We start from the raw sequence: 18,673 nt of genomic DNA on the forward strand, positions 1-18,673 counted from the left end.
CGTCTGTAGTTCTAGCCGTCTTGTGCTCACCCCCCCCCCCTTGAGGCGCGGACGCACGTGAACTGTTTTCTTGGAATTTTTTTGCGAGCGCCGTGCACGTGCAAGCCTGGACGACGCCGGGCGCTCTTCGTGAGGCGCGTGCTCAGGGCGCGGTAAACGGCAGGAGTACCTATGACTCGGGTTTTCTGATGACGCCACACATATTACGATCGGCAACAACAGCTCTGCGGTTAAAAACGCAAGTATTACTTATAAACTTTCGAATTCCGCGATAAAGTCACGTGATATGGGTAGTAGTCTCAGTGTGTTAACTGCAGGTGTGTTAACTGCTGTGACCGAGCAGAACCGGAGATCCCACCACAATCGCCTAGTTATGTTTCTTCTGCAAATGTGTTGCACAGTGCACAAATAACATGTCGTTGCTAACATTGGAAAGAAATAAAGAATGGAAGTGACCACAGACCACAAGTTCTCTTTAAAATCCGTTTGGTTTTCAGTGAGCGCACTTTTTCGGCAAATTACAAAATATTATTTTGCAACCACGTAGGAAATATCGCAGTACACTAGAAGAATCACAGGGAGTGTATGAGCGCAGAGGTATTTCAAAGACGTAGTCGCACCTAGCGCAGTATCACAAGGCGCATCAGGGTAAGACCGCAATTTCTTTATCAACTTTGCAGCAATGGCAACTAAAAACAATACCAAGCAATTCTGGCCTCCTTAAAAAACAAAAGAACGGTAGCTCTGTTCGATGTTTCCGCTTGGATTTCCAGTGCTGTTTGCAGAGGTCTGCGTCTTCTGTGCGTGCATTTTTCGCCTCTGCGCAGTTTCCTTCCTCGTCGTGGTGGTGGCGTTCTCCGGACCTGGCATCCTGTTCTGCTACCTGGTCTCCCTGTTCGCGAAGACGCAGTCCGGAGGATTCACTTTCCTCGTGCTCGTCTACGCCGTGGGAGGTGCGTGCCTCGTTCACTGCTTCCGCAATGGCAGACTCTGGCGGTGCACCTTGCAAGTAGCAATGGTCGATCGTAGCAATGTAGCAATGAACGGTGCAATTACAGCTGCAACTGCAATTGTTATGTGGCCAACAGCAGGGTGGTGCTGGAAACTATATTACCATGGTATATAGCGAGTGCCACTCCGCCATTGTTAAGCTCTGCACGAGGGCACGCATTACCTGAAACGAACGAAGCTATTGTAAGTCTTCCACACCTCTTCTTCGAACAGGCAGTGAATGGGAAATGGTGTGGGAGTACAGCTATGCATGTATGCAATGCGGAAATGGATGTAAAAAGTGTCTGCTTCTACAGACGTTTCCCGGTATCTAGATGCATCGCCTAGGTATCATATTTCCCTTCTGGTCGAAATTTCAAAATTTTTATTTTATGTAATTCAATACACAGTCGCGGGCATAACTTTGAAACTGACAAGAGCCCGGAAAAAGGTAAACAGCAGCCAAATTTGGCGCTGTTCTCTTTTTGATTCCTAATATTGCCGATATTTTTGTACATATTTACTTGTGAAAATCACTTTTTTGCAAAAAAGAAACACTTCTTAATTTGCACAAATAATTAACGAAGTGTGGGGGAAAACAATCGCGCAAACTTTGACCCCAGTGAACTTCCTCTCCTGCCAAAAGCCGGCGACATCCCTCCAGCCTACATCAAAGTATAACCTAGCGTAGGGCCAAACCGCTTTTATATTCCGCTGTGCATGCCCAGTGTCACTTATTTCCTAATAAACGCCAATACAATGCGAAGTGATTAAGTTTTTAAAATAATTGGACGTAAAGTTTATTCACAAGATAGCAATATTTATTATCACGCTGTGCATGTCAACAACACGGTTGAAGAACAGGAGAAATAAGGCTCACTTCTGATATTTTTTTTTTTCACTTTCGAACATGTAACTCTACGATGCACTCAATAAGGACGCATCCATTACAGGCCTATGTTGATGAACGGGCTGTCCTGAGCCCCATCATGCCAAAACTTGCTTGAAAATATGAAGCGCAAGCAACGGTCAGACAAAGACGAGTATTAAGGCGAACGCTAACGTGTGTCCCAAGACGCAATATTACAATGCCTTTCGAGAATGCCAAGCGGACGAAAGGCCTCTCAGGCGTTTACGTGGTCATTCATTATTTCTCATTCACAACCAAGAAGTACCTAGTTGTCCTCGTACATCTTTTTTGTAGCCAGGAAGCACTAGGCGCTCCTACAAATAACTAAAATTAATAGTGAAACAAGTTTGTTCTTGGTAGCGAAATGGTTTTTGTAACTGCTTTTTCGCGATCAGTTGCCTAAGCTCTACCTTATCTTTGTATGCAGTTGTACTAACACAATCCTCCTAAAGTGGGAAAAAACATGTGATTTTGTGAGGAGTATCACTACTTTCATCACCTGTACAGCAACTGAACCAGCAGGCCAATACAAAAATATCTCTAAGTTTTCAAAGTGGAAGGATTGCGCCTGACATTGAAATGCAGTGGGTTTTTTTTTTTTTTGGCTGGAAATATCGGATATAGAGCAGAACAAATCCGGTGTTTTTGGTGTCACTTAAGGCGCAAAAAATTGGCGGATACCGAGCATAGGTGGCAGTTGATGCAACCAAAGCTTTTATCGTTCCGTGCCTGGTCGAAATGAAACCGCGTATGGCATATATTAGAGTATTATTCTGCCTGGTGGAGTTTCTGGTTTTGCACAACGGTGAGCGGGGGAAAGTGATTAGAGGAATAGGAGATGCAATGCTGAAACATTCACGTGTCCACCTCCCTGGAGAAGATGCCACCAGCTCCCAGCGCAGAGAACGTTATACACCATGAGCTGGGACCTGGCCGGCCGCTCCTTCGGATGAGAGGAGGCTAGCGTTGAAAGGAGGCTAGCGACCCTGCAGCAGCAGGCCCTGCAAACCTGGGAGAAGAGCCAAATAAAATGATCGAAGGGAAATCGCTCGAAGTTCCAGAAGCGCGCAGAATTAGCGCCCAAGAGGCCCTAACGGGACATTGAACAAACGATGCGGGACGTACGCTACTACAAGTGTACTTCCCGCGACTGCACACGTGTCCGCCCGCTTTGCAGCCTGTTTTAACTAGGCACTAAAGGTACAGGGTTCGCCTCTACCTGCAGGTTGTCTGTTGTTGTTCGCCTACTTCGCCCACAAGATGGACACGCGCGGCAGACTGCAGCCCACATCGGCCTTGGACGTGATCTTCATGCTGGCGCCCCCGTTCAGCTCGTCCGTGGGTCTCGTCAAGCTGCTGCGCCTGGACAAGGAGAACAAGGAGTGCCTGCGCCTGCGCCGCCAAGCTAAGCGCTGGAGAGAGGGCCCCTCCGAGCTGTCTGTCATGTGTGGACCCGATGTTGTCGCACACTTTGGCGCCGTCGACTGCTGCGCCCGTGAGCACACGGCCTGGCTAAATGCCTTCCCTGCTCTTGTGGCCTTGCCGCGAAGATATTAATGGATCGCTCGTGCGCATTTCTCAAGGTCATCACTGAATCTGGAAGCACAATACGCGTTGCGGCAAAGCCCTCTTCTTAGCAGGCGCGTTTTAATCCAATTGCGAGAGCATTAAAGCGCACACATCGCGGAAAATCCAGCATTGGAATTGGCATTGGCGTCTGTAACATCGTACAGCTCCCATACAACGTGTCTTTACCTTTCTATGGCACGAGGCGTTTCACAGCACGTGTTCAAACTCCGCAGTAGCATAAGCTGGCCGTCCAGGCTAGTCAACCGCTGTTGAAGTCAAAAGACGGAAAAATGCAGCCAAGCAAGTAATAAGACAGGCAGCGGAAGCCTCCATGGTCGCCAACTCTATCAATACATGGCGCCAGGAACGAGTAGCGGTAAATGCGTAGGAGACAGACCGAGGCCATTCGAAAGCATAAGGCGCAAACGATCGAAAAGCAGATCGTTTCAAGCGCCGAGAGCATGAAGCCTTTTAAGATTGCGGGACGGAAGCAAGGCGCTTCAGTCGTTCAACTGGGTATTTGCTTTCGCGTTAAGAACCCTTAGGATGTACTTAGATGTCCTCGAACTTTTTAAATATAATGTGGGCACCTTGACATAGTCACTCTCAAATGCATTGCTAAACTGACTATATCATTACGCAGTTTCATTTGCCATGATCGGATATACCGCATTTACTATATACCGCATACCTATACCGCATACCGCATACCTATATACCGGATATACCGCATTAAAGTTACAAACGCCCTGAATTTCCGCTGGCTGTGGACGTCTGGGCTACAAGGAGAGGAGTATGATCACACAAAACCGCTGAAACTGTTTCACGGGAATCAGCTCAACTGAAATGTATGGCTCTACACCGCTCAGAAAGAGAGAGGGGGGTTTAATTTAAAACGATGAGGTCAGCCCCACTAGCCAGAAAGCTTGTTACTTAAAGGGGGGAACAAACTGAGATAAAACAGCAAAAAAAGGAAAGAGGCAGCAGGGATATGCATCGTATATGTATCGTATATACATCGCGATATGAATAGTGATAAACCCGATTTAGAGCAAACTTCAACATTGCTACATAAAACATGATATAACCTGGCAATCGGATTCGTTCGCCGACGACCACTGCAAATGGACCACAAAAGAGCAATTTTAAAAAAGCACCATTCAACCCTGAGTCGACGCGGAAAGTTGACAGAGCTTTTGTCCTAGCACCGCCCCGTCATGATTGCTTATAGGTCCAGGGAATGGACAAAGTGTCAGTCTGGCTTTCCGTCGCACTGCACAAGTTGTTTTGACGCTGCGGCCCCTTCCCTAGCCCACCCCAGGCACCAGCATAATGTGCTCAGCCAAAGAGCCTACGACTCCGCCCGGCCAAGCTTAAACAATAAGCTGCGGGCGTATGCAGCGTTCAGTCACTGCCGGTGTAGCACGCCCTCAGCGGGCTTGGGAAGTCCCCGCAAACGGCGTAAATCGCAACAGTCGCACGAAGGGGCGCGTGCCCTGTCAGAGGATTCTGCCACGTCGACAGAGATAATTTCATCGCAGGTCCAAAACATAGTCCCATGGGTAAAATATTTTCGAGCAATGATTTCACGTCTATTACCGGTTCTTCGGTGGTTGATTAATTGAGGGGTTTAACGCACCTACGCAACGCAGGCGATGGGGGCCGCCGTGGTGGAGGGGTCTGGATTAATTTTGACCACCTGGGGATCTTTAACGTGCGCCGAAATCTCTAACACACGTCCATTTTTGATTTTCGCCTCCATCAGAAAAGCGGCCGCCGCGGCCGGGAATACCCGCGACCTCGTGCTCAATAGAGCAACGCATTTCGGTCAAATGAGGAGAAAAGCCATGACTAAATTCAACCAGTTCACTCGTACAGGAATAGCCAGCCTGGAAACCATGTTGACAATTTGTAAAGTAATTATTGCTTACCAGATGCTTATAATCTGGACTATAAATTATGTGCTCAAGAAATTTTCCGCGCACGCTTGTAATGGGCCTATCATTTTTGGGGTTGCTTTTGGAGCCCCTTTTGTGAATGGGGACCACATTAGCGGTTCTCCAGTCATGAGGCGGTTGACCGGTAGCCAGCGTTATGGTGAACAAGGTAACTTGAAAGTGGGCAATGATTTCAGAACAAGCATGCAAAACATAATTCGTTATGCCATCCGGTCCACCAGCTGAATTAACTTTAACGGTAATTTTTTATTTAGTTTTTCAAAATTTCGTTCGGCCAATTATCTCCATTTACGCTATTCTAAGGATTACAGGTGTAACTTTCGCAAACTGCACGATTGAGGAAATGCCACGTGGTATATGTTTTGTCATTTTCCATAATTTTTTAATATATTTCTTATTTCTTAGTTTTACACACTTTGTTCTACAATTATCTCCATTTGCGCTAATCTAACGATTTCAGGTGGAACTTTCAGGAAATCTGCATTATTGTGGAAATGCCATGCGCTATACGTTTTGTCATTTTCCGTTATTTTGTAATATTTGTCTTTTTTTAGTTTTTAACACGAAAGTGTTTTATTCCCGGATGCACAAAGATTTCACTGACGTCATATCCGTCGCGGAAATGACGCCAGTACAACGAAGCAATCGGCCTGTAAAGGGTGCACCCCTGCACACAGGGTCTTCTTGCGGGGAAGCAACCTTTGCGTTCTACTTCGGGTTGTTCGTTTTGGGGTTTTATATTTTAGCACGAGAGTGTTTTATGCCGCGATACACCAAGATTTCACTGAAGCCATATCTGTCACGGAAATGACGCCAGTACACGTTTGCCGAAGCGACCCGCCTGGAGGACGTCGCTAGCCAAGCACAACCACAAGACAGCCGCCGACCCGCAAACCGTGCTGAGCTGCAGATTTCGCTGCACATTTCACTTTCGTGTTTTACAGATTCATATTAAAATTTCGTCTGACCAATTATCTCCATTTACGTTATTATACCGATTACATTTGGAACTTTCGCGAAATCTTCATTCTTCTGGAAATGCAGGACGTTACACGGTTCGCAATTTTTCGTACATATTTTATGTTTTTTCTTATTTTTGCTTTTCAAAATTTCGCCCGACCACTTCTTTATTCAGGCTGTTGTAACGATGACAGGTGGAACTTTCGCGAAATCTGCATCATTGTGGAAATGCCATGCGGTATACGTTTATCCATTTTCCGTAATTTTGGATATTTTTCTCTTTTTTTAGTTTTTCTAAATTTCGTCCAACCAATTATCTGCATTTACGTTATTATAACGATCTTATTTGAAACTTTCGCGAAATCTGCACTACTGTGGAGATGCAGGTCGTTCCACGGTTCGCCAATTTCCGTAATTATTTTATATTTTTGTTATTTTTTTTTCGAAATTTCGTTCGATCATGTATCTCCACTTACGCTATTGTAAGGATTACAGGTGGAACTTTCGCGAAATCTGCAATAATGTGGAAATTCCATGTTGTAAACATTTTGCCATTTTACGTAATTCTTAATATTTTTCTGATTTTTTGTTTTTTTCAAAATTTCGTCCGACTGATTATCTCTATTTACAATATTACGATGATCACATTCCGAGCTTTCGCGAAATCTGTAGTGTTAAAAGTAGGACGATGCACCCCCATTTGGGAACTAAACTCTTCAGTTAGCGGTTGAAACCCCCACGGGCGCAAGCTAATGCAAGTGGGTATTATTGGGTCACGGGAGCACACCTCACAAGTGGACGCTATTGTAAATTGCCAGGATGAGGCCATCTGCCTGCGCATATTGATGGGGCTGCTTTGGCCCAAGCAGTGATGATCTATCTGTTTTGCCTCATCCCCACTTGTACATGAAAACTAATATGTCCACCGTTCTTCCCGTCATCCCGCGTAGACGCCAACGACACATCGTGGAGTCCGGTGAGCGCGCTCATGTTCAACGTCAACGGCGTGGGCTACGAGGTCCTGGTAATGCTGATAGAAGCCGTGGTCTTCTTCGGCCTGCTTGTCTACTGGGAGTCGGGACACAACTGCCCCGTCAACAGACGAGGTCTGGCCCCTCCGGAAGTGGACGATGCGCGGCTGGATGACGACGTGCGCCGCGAGCGCCAGCAGGTGGCCAGGCTGCGCAAGAACAAGCGCCTCCACGAGCGCGCCCTTGTCGTCGACGACCTGCACTTGCGGTGCGTGCAGCCGACCATTCATTTGGATCTTGCCACGAGCTACCCAGTAGCTTCAACGCTGCTCTCTGAGACACTAGTTTTTGCGTTCGACAAAAGCGTTGCTCGAAGCTGTACGTCGCGAAACTTCTCCGAAAGTGTAGGTAGCCAACATCTCCTTTAAACGACTTGGCACCAATGTGTCGCAGGCCATTCGGATGTGTGTGAGTCAACGGAAACTACACAGCTCAAGTAAGCTGAAAGGCGCGAGTGTTACTGCGAAACGACCAGTGGCGTTTGCCCTTTTATATCCGCGCCGGTGTGGGTGGGGGGGAAGGAAGTGAGTTATTTAGACGGTCTTACCCACGTGGTCATACAGCTGTTCACCTCATAAAACATGTTCCGATGCCGCCAAAAGCGGCATTTCGTACAGAAGGTAGCCGGCGTATAGAAAGTCTTTACAAACGAACCCCGGACAAGTGCACAAGCTCAACAATGCGAACAACGAACGACTTTGCTGTTTCACAAATCTGGAAAGAGTTTTGCGCTTCAAACAGGAGTACCAATTAACACCACTAACACGAACTAACAAACACTAACCCCAATTAACAAAGAAAACTGGTCGGTGTCAGTTTTTAATTGGTGTCATGCGTTTCCCCGATCAGACTGGATTCCGTCCAGCTCTTGATTTTATCCACTTACGCCGTGCGTACGGCCAACCAGCCATCACTCAGATGCGCCACTACGTCTCCCTAACCAGCCAAGTTGCCGCCTTCAGAGTACACTGAACTTCAATATGAAGTGCGTGGATTTATTCCGTGGTCCTTGTGTCTCAACAGACCTGTGGCTACAAGCTTCGGGAACAGCGTTGTTTTCAAAGCGGAGCGTTTACTTCCTCAAGCCAGGATATTGGACTGTAGGCAACGAGTACAAACGCTCGAGAACGATGCGTTTGTGGCCCGTCGGCGACTAGAGCACCAGTTTCCGGAAATGTTCGCAAATATTCAGCCGCACGCCACCTTCAAGGTGAAACTGCAATCATGAGTGAAGCTTAAGCGCAAACTGACACAGGGACGAGAAATTGAAACGACACCGACGCTTTCTATCAACTGAAAGATTTATTAAAATCGAAAGCACATATATACCATGCCAATACCCAACAATCAGGCACGTGCGACCGTCGCACAACCCGCCGCGGTGGCTCAGTGGCTAAGGCGTTGCGCTGCTGAGCACGAGGTCGCGGGTTCGATTCCCGGCCGCGGCGGCCGCTTTTCTGATGGAGGCGAAAAGCAAAAACGCCCGTGTGTACGAGATTTCGGCGCACGATAAAGATCCCCAGGTGGTCAAAATTAATCCGGAGCCCTCCACTACGGCGCGCCTCATCGCCTGCGTTGCGTCGGCGCGTTAAACCCTACAATCAATCAATCAATCAAGCGACCGTCGCACATGCGTACGGCCGTACATGAGCATATGAGCGCCCCCTTTCCTTCTTCTCTTCTTTTTTGCTTTCTTTTTTTCTAACCCCTCTCCTTAATTAAGAAGTAACACTTTTTTATCTAGAATGCTCAGTGACGGGTCACTTATACAACCCGAGCCCCTAATCCGGATATGGAAGGCTTCAGCAATTTCCCTGGTAGCACGGTCCCTGTGTTTAAAAAGCACTTGTGCGTCTGTGAAGCATGGCTTACAGCCGCACTCCGCACAGTGCAGCGCCAGGTGTGTGTATTGCCTTCCTTTCAAGGAGGAGAGGGAGAGACGAAGAACTTTATTCTGGAACCGTTGGGTCAACGACGAGTGGTGACCCAGGGCTGCTCGTTCAGCGAGTCCCTGCTGGACCCGCGGATCCGAGCTGCCTAACGCCGCCATCCAGTGCTCCACACAAGAGATGAGAGGGGGTGAGCTTTGAGGGCACTGCCAAATGATATGAGCAACTGTTTCGTGGGCTCCACAATGGGGGCATTGGGGACACGGAAATACATACGGATAAATTGCGTGTAGTCTGGCGCGACAGGGGAGGGTGTTGGTTTGGAGAAGGCGCCAGTACCGTTTCTCGGTGACAGAGAGTGACCAATGGGGTGGAGGGTAGCGACGGCGAGAGAGGCGGTAGTGGCAGGTAATTTCCTGGAAAGTCAGAAGGCTGTCGCGAGTTGATTGGGCTCCATGGGAAGGGGTGCGACCTGGCCCAGCTCGGTGGGTTAGCTCTCGAGCTGCAAGGTTAGCCGCTTCGTTTCCTTCCAGCCCCGCATGGGCGGGAGTCCAAATCAACTCCGCGTGGGAAGTGGGAGGATTTTGAAGGAGAATTTTGAGAGACTGCGGAGAAATAATCCCCCAGGTGAAATTATCCCCCGGGTGAAATTATCCCCCGGGCGAAATTTCGAATGGCCGTTTTCGAATCGGAGATAAGAATTGTTGGGGTAGGCCGATGAGTGAGCGCTAGCGCAATAGCCGCCTCTTCCGCAGTGGCAGGGGAGCGCGTTCGGATAGTGAGTGAGTGGTAAGAGGTTGCTTTTGGATCAAAGATGGCGGTGACTGCGTACGCGTTGTGGCAGGTATAACTAGTGGCGTCCACATGGGTGGTGGACTGGCCCATGGGGCATTCGTGGGCTAGGACGCGTGCGCGATGTTCACGGCGTTTAATATTGTGCTGCGGGTGCATATTGCGGGGCATCGGCCGCACAAGCAGGACATTGTGCAAGTCGGAAGGAATGTATACTCTGGGGTCAGTAACAATCGGTGCCTGAAGCCCGAGCGACTCTAGGATGTATCTGCCAGTAGAAGTGGTAGAAAGGCGGAAAAGTTGACTGACAGAATGGGCTTCTATGAACTCTTCAGCTGTATTGTAAACGCCTAGGCGTTCCAATTTGGCAGTGGAAGTACTTTGAGGGAGTAAAAGCGCCTTTTTGTATATTTCTCGTATGAGGCAGTTGATTTTAGACAGCTCCGTTTTACTTGGGTTAAGGCACGGGAGTGCGTATGTCAGCGACTGAGCACGAATGCTTGAACCAGCCGGAGGCGCTCAAATTCCATCATTCCTTTGTTTCGAGCAGTTATGCGACGGATGAGGCCAATAGTTTGGTTGACATGTGCGGTGAGTTTAGATATATATCGCGTATTGGCTCTGTTGCGTTGTTCAAGTCACCGACGTATCATGCTCCCTTAAGCGTACATTGCGACAGCGGCCAGCCTGGCCGACGTACACCCGGCCACAGGACACAGGAATGCAGTACACAACATTGGTCATACACCGAACAAACTGGAGTCTGTGTTTAATCAAACAACCACGTGTGGAAACACTGTCTCGGGAATCAAGCCTGTTGCTCACCATGCTGCTTAATCTACCTAGCCTATTCCTGGCAGAGAAAACCACCTTAACCCCGAATCTGTCAGCCGTCTTCTTAAGGTGAGGCGACAGCGCATGTACAGTGGTGAGCTCACTTAGGGTGAACACGGGAGCGCGTGGCCGTCGGTATTATCAGAGCAGCCTACCGGGTGATGCGCGAAGCAGCACACATGCGCTGTGTGTCGAGCGAGGCTATGCTTTCAGCGCGCGCATCGCGTCATCAGGGCGTCTGAGCGTCGTCTGCTAACTTCATCTTGCGTGTAGCGGTGGAGCAATCGGCCGCTGTATAGATAACTATAAGCTGGAATGCGCGTAAAAATGTTTCTGGGTCAGCGGTTACTCGTTCATTAGCTTGTATGCAATGCAATCGGTTCGTCACATCGCTATAGTACACTCGCTAGCTTGCTTCAAGCAGGCTCCATTAAAAGATGATGCATATGTTATTAGCACTTTATTAGATGCGGAGCGTCTTATGCTCGGGGGTGTGTCCCACGGCGTCGGCGGTGGTCTGGCGTCCGCACACCACCGTTTCTTGGCCAATCTTCCACGTCTTATGCTCGGGGGTATGTCCCGCGGCGTCGGCGGTGGTCTGGCGTCCGCACACCACCGTTTCTTGGCCAAGCCCCCACGTGGGTACGTGCCATAGAAGAGGAACAACAACAAGAACAACAAGAACAACTCCGGTTGTGCTTGCGCTTGACTCCGTGATTCTTCAGATGAAGTAGGATGGAAGCAACAGCCCCGTCAGTGAGTGTGCTGGCGCAATTAAGCGAGAGCATCAGCGCAAACACTAACAGCAACGTTGGTTCCACGGGTTGGAACGAGATCCACTGACTGTGCACTTCAGCGACCATAAGGCCGTCATTCTCAAAGTAAGAAGACGTGCAAACCTAAATAAAGACCTTTAGATACCACTTCAATCTCGTCTCACTCGCGTATATACGCATGCAATAAGGAAAAGTACACCCATCTCCCCGAAGGGAACCATGAGTAGGATATATGAGCATTACGGGGTTCACTACATTTCCACCAAATTTGGCTAACCAACATAACGGAAACGCAAATGGAACCACCATGACGCTCCGCATCCTACTCATCGTTTCCTTCGGGGAGATGTGGTGTAAATTTTTTCATAAGTGGTTGCCACTGAAACCAAAGGAGCACATGCGCACAATGTTTATCAGCAATAAATTAAGAGCTTAAAGTTTGCTCGGGCGCTACAACCTCGATTCAGTTTACGGTGGAAAAGCACCTTTGTGATTTTTATTAGGCATGTTCATACAAGGATCGCGGGTTCGAGGACGAGCAGTCGCTCCGATGACGTAATGCACGCGCTGAAAGGAAATTGTAGCTCGACATGCACAGCGCATGCCTGATGCTTCGCGCAGCCCGCGGTAGGCTGCTCTGATAGCACCGGCGGCCACGCGCTCCCGTGTTTACCCTAAGCGAGCTCAACACTGTACAGGCGGGAACTTAATTTTGCAGTCCACGCGAGCGCGTGGCAAAAAACACCGATGCGCGCTCTGGAGGCCCGGCGCCTGTTGTCGAGGCCGGCGCGGCGCGCATGCGCGTCCTGTTTTACTCGCAGGCACGCCGAATTTCTCGCTTCCTGCAGCGGGGCTGCCTTGGTACTCAAGCACCACAGAGCGACGCCTTTGTAGCATTCATTTCATCCCGACGGTACATTTGGGGCCTAATAGGACGATTACGCCGGCTTTGGAGCAAGTGCTCCTCGCGTCCTGATAAACACTTGTAAGGAATGTTTTGCTTGTTTTGTGCTTTATCGTTTATAGACGATGAACTGGCGGCTTGTGCACGACGCCCCCGAATGAAGCGTGTACAACGCACAATCACTCGGTGCCGCGCCGGCAACGAAATGCCAGCTATTTGAATAGCGAACCCTTATTCACCTTGTTTATTTTGTAATTTTGCCACTGAACAAATATTTCAGCTCGCTCTCCGCTGCCCATAAAGAAGGCGATTTGCAAGTTCTATAAAGAAGTCCTCTTTTTTTTATTTTAAAGCCTACTTCCTTACTTAATGATTGAAAGACATACCCATATAAATTATCTGTTCGTTAGTGCTGCGCGTCGCATTCGTAAAAATGGCACCTCGGGTTCCCATTGAACGCCGTAAAATAATTCACTACTTTTGAGGAACCGTCTTTCAAGGCGACATTTGCCGGCTTAGTAATAGGACAAGAGATGCTGTTAGCCGAGGAATTCATGCCTACGGGGATGAATTGCTCCAATGCCGGAGCAATTCTTCAAGGTCGGCTTACACTGATTGATTATGAGGTTTTAACGCGCCGACGCTACAGACGCGATTAGGCGCGCCGTAGTTGAAAGCTCCGGATTAATTTTGATTACCTGGGGTTGTTTAACATGTGCCTAAATCCCGATCACACTTGAGCATTTTCGCTTTTCGCCGCCATCACAAAAGGACCAACTTGCACATGGCCAGCTGTGCGGAAGGACAAAGTCAACAATGAAACAGGAGGACAAGCTTATTGTTTTTCAGTGGTTGAGCACCCGTTTATTAGTCACAAGAACATTCAAAAGGCCCTAAGCAGCTATTATATTACGGTGAGAAATAGCGAATAATGTTATGGCGTTCTTCGATGGGAATTCCCGAGGTGCCATTTTTACGAATGAATCGCGGAGAACGAACAGACAATTTATATGGGTATGTCTCTCAATCATTTTTTAATAAGGAAGTAGACTTTAACATAAAAAAGAGGATGTCTTTTATAGAACTTGCAACTCGCCTTCTTTATAGGAAGCGGAGAGAGAGCTGAAATATATGTTTAGTGGCCAAATTACAAAATAAACAAGGTGAATACAGGTTCGCTATTCATATAACTGGCATTTCGTTGTCGGCGCGGCACCGTGTGGTTGTGCTTTGTACACGCTTCATTCGGGGACGTCGTTCGCAAGCCGCCAGTCTCATCATCTATAAACGATAAAGCAGAAAACAAGCAAAACATTCCTTGCAAGTGTTTATCAGGACGCGAGGAGCATTTGCTCCAAAGCCTGCGCAATCGTCATATTAGGCCCCAAACGTGCCATCGGGATGAAATGAATGCTACAAAGGCGTCCCTCAGTGGTGCTTGAGTGACCAAGGCAGCCCTGCTGTAGGAAGCGAGAAATTCGGCGTGCCTGCGAGTAAAACAGGACGCGCATGCACGCCGCGCCGGTCTCGACAACAGGCGCCGGGCCTCCACAGCGCGCATCGGTGCCGTTTGCCACGCGCTCGCGTGGTCTGCAAAATTAAGTCCCCGCCTGTACATACGGTATGACCGCCACTTTTTAGATGCAAAGCATCTCTTGCTCGGGGCTATGTCCATCGGCATCCGTCCGCACCTCTCCCCCTCTCCCCACCAGCTGTGCGATAACGCCGCTCTCCTCCTCTCCCTCTCTCCACGCCAGCTGTGCGATAGCGCGCACGCTGCCCTCCTCTCCACGCGCCGCTCCCTCAGTTGCTGCTTGCCCGATGAACTGAAGGGACGCCAACAATTCTGTCAGCGAACTGGCTGGCACACCTCCAACCAGCGCCAGCCAGCTCACTCCCAGAACCGCGAGCACCTCTGAAGACAAGGCTGCGTAGAGGAGAGCTCGAGATGCAGAACGCAAACGTCGACGCCGAGCAGCGGATCCATATGGCGTTCGGCAACGCGACGCCGCTTCGAAACGTCGACGTCGAGCAGCGGATGCCAAACTTCGAGAAAGTGAAGCCGCTTCGAAACGACAGCATCGAGCAGCGGATCCCACACTGCGAGAAAGCGAAGCCGCTTCGGCACGCCAACGTCGCCAAGCGGATCCGGATGCCGCTCGTCAACGCATGCTTTGCATCACCACATAGTTCCCTTCGGGGAGATGGTGTCATATTTTTACATCAATTGCTCCGGCCGAACACGCAAAAGCAACACCCCACAAAATAGACTGTGCCAATGCGAAAATAACAGAAAAAGAGAATTGGATCTCCCGGCTTTATTTTAAATCCCTGACAATTAAAACCCCGGAGCACAAACTAAATCGCAATCACGGCAACTTCCCACACGTGTACGCACGTTGCCTACGTCACATCATGAGGCCAACATAAGAAAATCACTTTCGCCCCTCAGCTCATTCGGAACAAAGCTCCCGTACAGGAGCCGAAGCGTCTTTTTTCGTTATTATAAACACTCGTGATCGGTGTCAGTGTTTAATTTGTGTCATGCGGTTCCCCTACCAGACGGGCTTCCGTCCAACTCTTGATTTCATACAAACGCTAACCAATAACGTTCGTCTTTGCGAAGTTTTGAAGCTTTGTCGCCGTTTTCTCAATTGCGTGCGCTGGTAGAAAAAGTATGGTGAGTCGACTCAAGCGCGCAAACAACCCCACCGAATCTACAGGGCACCGGTGACGAAGGGGGTGGCCGTCTGATGTGCGGCTTTCGCCGAACAGAGCGGTAAGAATGAGTCAGAGCCTTGAACAAACCAACCACAGAAGGACCTATATTTGAGCAGGCAAAACACTGTACAAGCATGAGGACATGTAACGTTAACGAGACGTAACTTGGAACGAATACCAATGCGGGAAACAGTTCAAATACAAAATGCACAATAAGAAGCTCTATCAGTGAATATCACGAGGTAGAACAGTTAACTAAAAGAACAACAGCATATGAGAGACAAAGTCCCAGCATATTCACCGACCGGGCCGGACGATGCACCGCTGTCGGAGGCGATTCAGCTACTTGTGAAGCGTGGCTTCGTCGCAGGCCAGGCCGTCCGAGACGATCAGGGTGATTCGAGGCCCGGGAGTACGTTGGAGACCTCCAGGGCGCGGGTCGCCGATGGTGTGATGCACAAACTGGCAGGCGCCGTTGTCACATCACGACTTCCAAACGTAGCTGGTTTGCTCAGGCGCGGCTTCTCTTTCGAAAGCAAAGCTTTTAAGTGCGAATGCACTTTATAAGCGACCCCAAACCTTCCACCGCCGGCGGCGGCGGCGGCGGCGTCCGCAGTCCTCCTCTCCCTCGCAACGGCGTGGAGCGGAGAGGAGCGTCGGTAGCAACGGCGCAGTGACGTCACTCACCACGTGACGACACGCCCCTCACCACTCCTCGCGGCGCGACGGCGTGCGCGCGCGCGTCCCTCTCCCTTCCCCGCGCCGTGACGTCACACACTCCACCCCTCTCCCCGGCAGCTGCCGTGCGCCGCTGCGTGTCACTTTCCCTCCTCGCGCCGTGACGTCACGCACCCGCACCTCCTCTCCCCTCGCTCGGCTGCAGCTGCCGTGCGCCGCTGCGCGCGTCCCTCTCCCCTAGCGCTCGCCTCCTCTCTCAGCCACCTGGCTCGGTGCGCTCGGCGCGGCGTGCCCCCCTATATATGCAGCGATAAACTGCCAGACCTCCGTGGGTCGGCTCGCGCGCGCTCTCTCGCTAGTCTCCTGTCTCGCTCTGCTCCAGTTTAGACCGTTCGCTGGCTGGGCGCCTCTCAAGGCGATGTCAGAATTACTACGCCGTGTACTCTCGGCGCAAGAAATGCATTCGCACTTCCTCACGATTCCCTTCGGGGAGGTGGGGGCAAATTTTTTACCTCTACCCCTCAAGGGTTCTTTCGCGACCGCTGGTGTCAACAGAAAACTCCAGCGAACAAATAAAATAATTCACTGGCACCGCCGGGAATCGAACCTGGAACTAATAGACTAACAAGGCGAGAGCCCGTTGTCTTACCGATTTAGCTACCAGCCCACGCGAACACGGGGAAGACAGGTGGTGTACTCACAAAGCACATCTACAGGTTTACCCCCTGCGTTCTCGTTGAATGCCAAGTGAAAGCGTCACGCGAACACTCACGCCCGTCTAGCGGCCCGGTGCGCACCTTGCTCATGTGCTAAGAGTTACAAAAATTAAAGGAAGCTCACACCAATTCATGGCATCTCACTTCTAGTACGCCAAAGTGCTAAAGCCTGTGGCCTCCAGTGTTCGCGTAAAAAATCACAGTTCCTTGTCGTCCGCCCTCACGCCAAATCAAGGAATACATTAAATACTCCTTGATGGCCAGGCCATGTCTCCAAGCAACAGCATCAAGATCCTGGGTCAACATCTCAAGGCTAACACTAAGAGTGACGTCTCCTTGCAGCGCCTAAAAAAACAGCATTAATCAAATCATACACATGATCAGGCGAATTGCCACCAAGAAGCGAGGCCTAAAGGAATCCGGTACCTTTCGATTAATTGAAGCTTTTGTTCTCTCAAGAGTCACTTACGTACAACCCCTGTCTTCTTCTTGACAAGGAAGACATAGAGACGCTTTATATAATGATTAGAAAGGCGATCGAGCAGGCCATTGGCCTTCTCATGAGTGTGTCCACACAGAGGCTGCTTAGCACGGGGCTCCACAACACGGTGGAAGAGCTGACAGAAGGCCATCTTTCTAACCAGAAGGTCCGACTCAGAACTGCGGTGGGTAACCGCATGCTTCACCACATTGGCTTGGCAGCCCAGAATGTCACTCCGCTTGACGAACTCCCAGACTCTTGGCGACTAAAACTAAAGATGCTCCCTTTGCTTAGAAATATGAACCCCTCACATGACGAGGGTCACCGAAAAGCACGGGCTCAAGCGCTAAACACCACCCTCGGTGACGATCATGCAGTTATCTACACAGACGCCTCCAAACATCGAGGGAAGCAATACGCCATCATCGTGGCTACCTCCAGAACCAACCTCCTTCTTAAGTGTACCTCGATAGGACCCAAGAAATGACAGCAGCAGAAGAGGCAGCCATCACCTTGGCTCTCACTCAACCAGGGGTTCGGAGGGTAGTCACCGATTCCCAGCAAGCCCACTGGAATTACCAGTCGGGTTGGGTGTCCTGACCTGCACTGCGCGTGCTAAAAAAACACTTCCCAAACGGTTCCATTCAGCTTATCTGGACACCCCCTCATGCTTCAATGGAGGGAAACAAATATGCCCACCCAACAAGCCTGCGCTTTTACCTCCCGTGCTATGGTGCTGCACGAGGACAGTCACCCGCTTGTCACGTTCAGGGAGATAACCCAGCATTATCGCCTTCTGAGACGGACCGTATCTTCGCCTTACCCTGACCTTTCGAGAGAACAACAAACTACCCTACGGCTCATATAATCCGGGCTCCTTCCCACAGCCTACGCGTCTTCACTTAATGCATCCGAATCGCTACGACGCTGAATGTAAATTTTGCTCAGAAGTAGGAACACTCCGCCCCGTCATCGGGGTGTGCGACTTTAGCCCTGAGCACCCTCCTCTCTTTCCGTCAACTACCCAACAAGAGCAATGGGAGATGCTGCTGTCCAGGCCCTCTCTACCTACCCAGCTTCAGCGGATGGATAGAACACAGGCCGCGCGGACTGCATATGGGCCCCACAGAAGAATTAATCACTCCTCAGGGCTGCACTCTGGGCTATTCAGAAATCTGAACAGACGTATTTCTTCCTCCTCTTCCTCCTTCTCTGCCGCAAATCTCCTCACCTCCGTCCGCGGCGCAGAGACGGAGAAATCAGATCGTCTAACACCGGGTTGAAGCTTACTTTAATTTTATAAAAAAAGTTTCCACTCTTGTGCTACACCAATACAACTCAACCAAACACCGTTCACGCATCATGCATCGATTAACCATAGCAAGAATATCTCTTTGAAGAAATAAATGGTATGGTTAGGTGCATTTGACTTCTCTCTGGTTTTACTATTTGTAGAGCGATGTG

At 49.8% G+C, this 18,673-nt stretch overlaps 1 protein-coding gene across 1 annotated transcript in view; it reads left to right on the top strand.

Annotated features, from left to right (window-relative positions):
* LOC144180113 (phospholipid-transporting ATPase ABCA3-like) overlaps window positions 1-18,673 on the top strand; it is a 188,416-nt gene that overhangs the window by 131,183 nt on the left and 38,560 nt on the right. Inside the window, exons 19-21 of the mRNA XM_077708509.1 lie at window positions 828-953; window positions 3,126-3,395; window positions 7,338-7,626. Of these exons, the coding sequence (XP_077564635.1) occupies window positions 828-953; window positions 3,126-3,395; window positions 7,338-7,626 (685 nt within the window). The remainder of the gene's footprint in view (window positions 1-827; window positions 954-3,125; window positions 3,396-7,337; window positions 7,627-18,673) is intronic.

The sequence above is a fragment of the Haemaphysalis longicornis genome, unplaced genomic scaffold (assembly GCF_048455015.1).
Source record: "Haemaphysalis longicornis isolate Haplotype H1 unplaced genomic scaffold, Haemaphysalis longicornis Haplotype H1 scaffold_4, whole genome shotgun sequence".
NCBI classification, from domain to species: Eukaryota; Metazoa; Arthropoda; class Arachnida; order Ixodida; family Ixodidae; genus Haemaphysalis; species Haemaphysalis longicornis.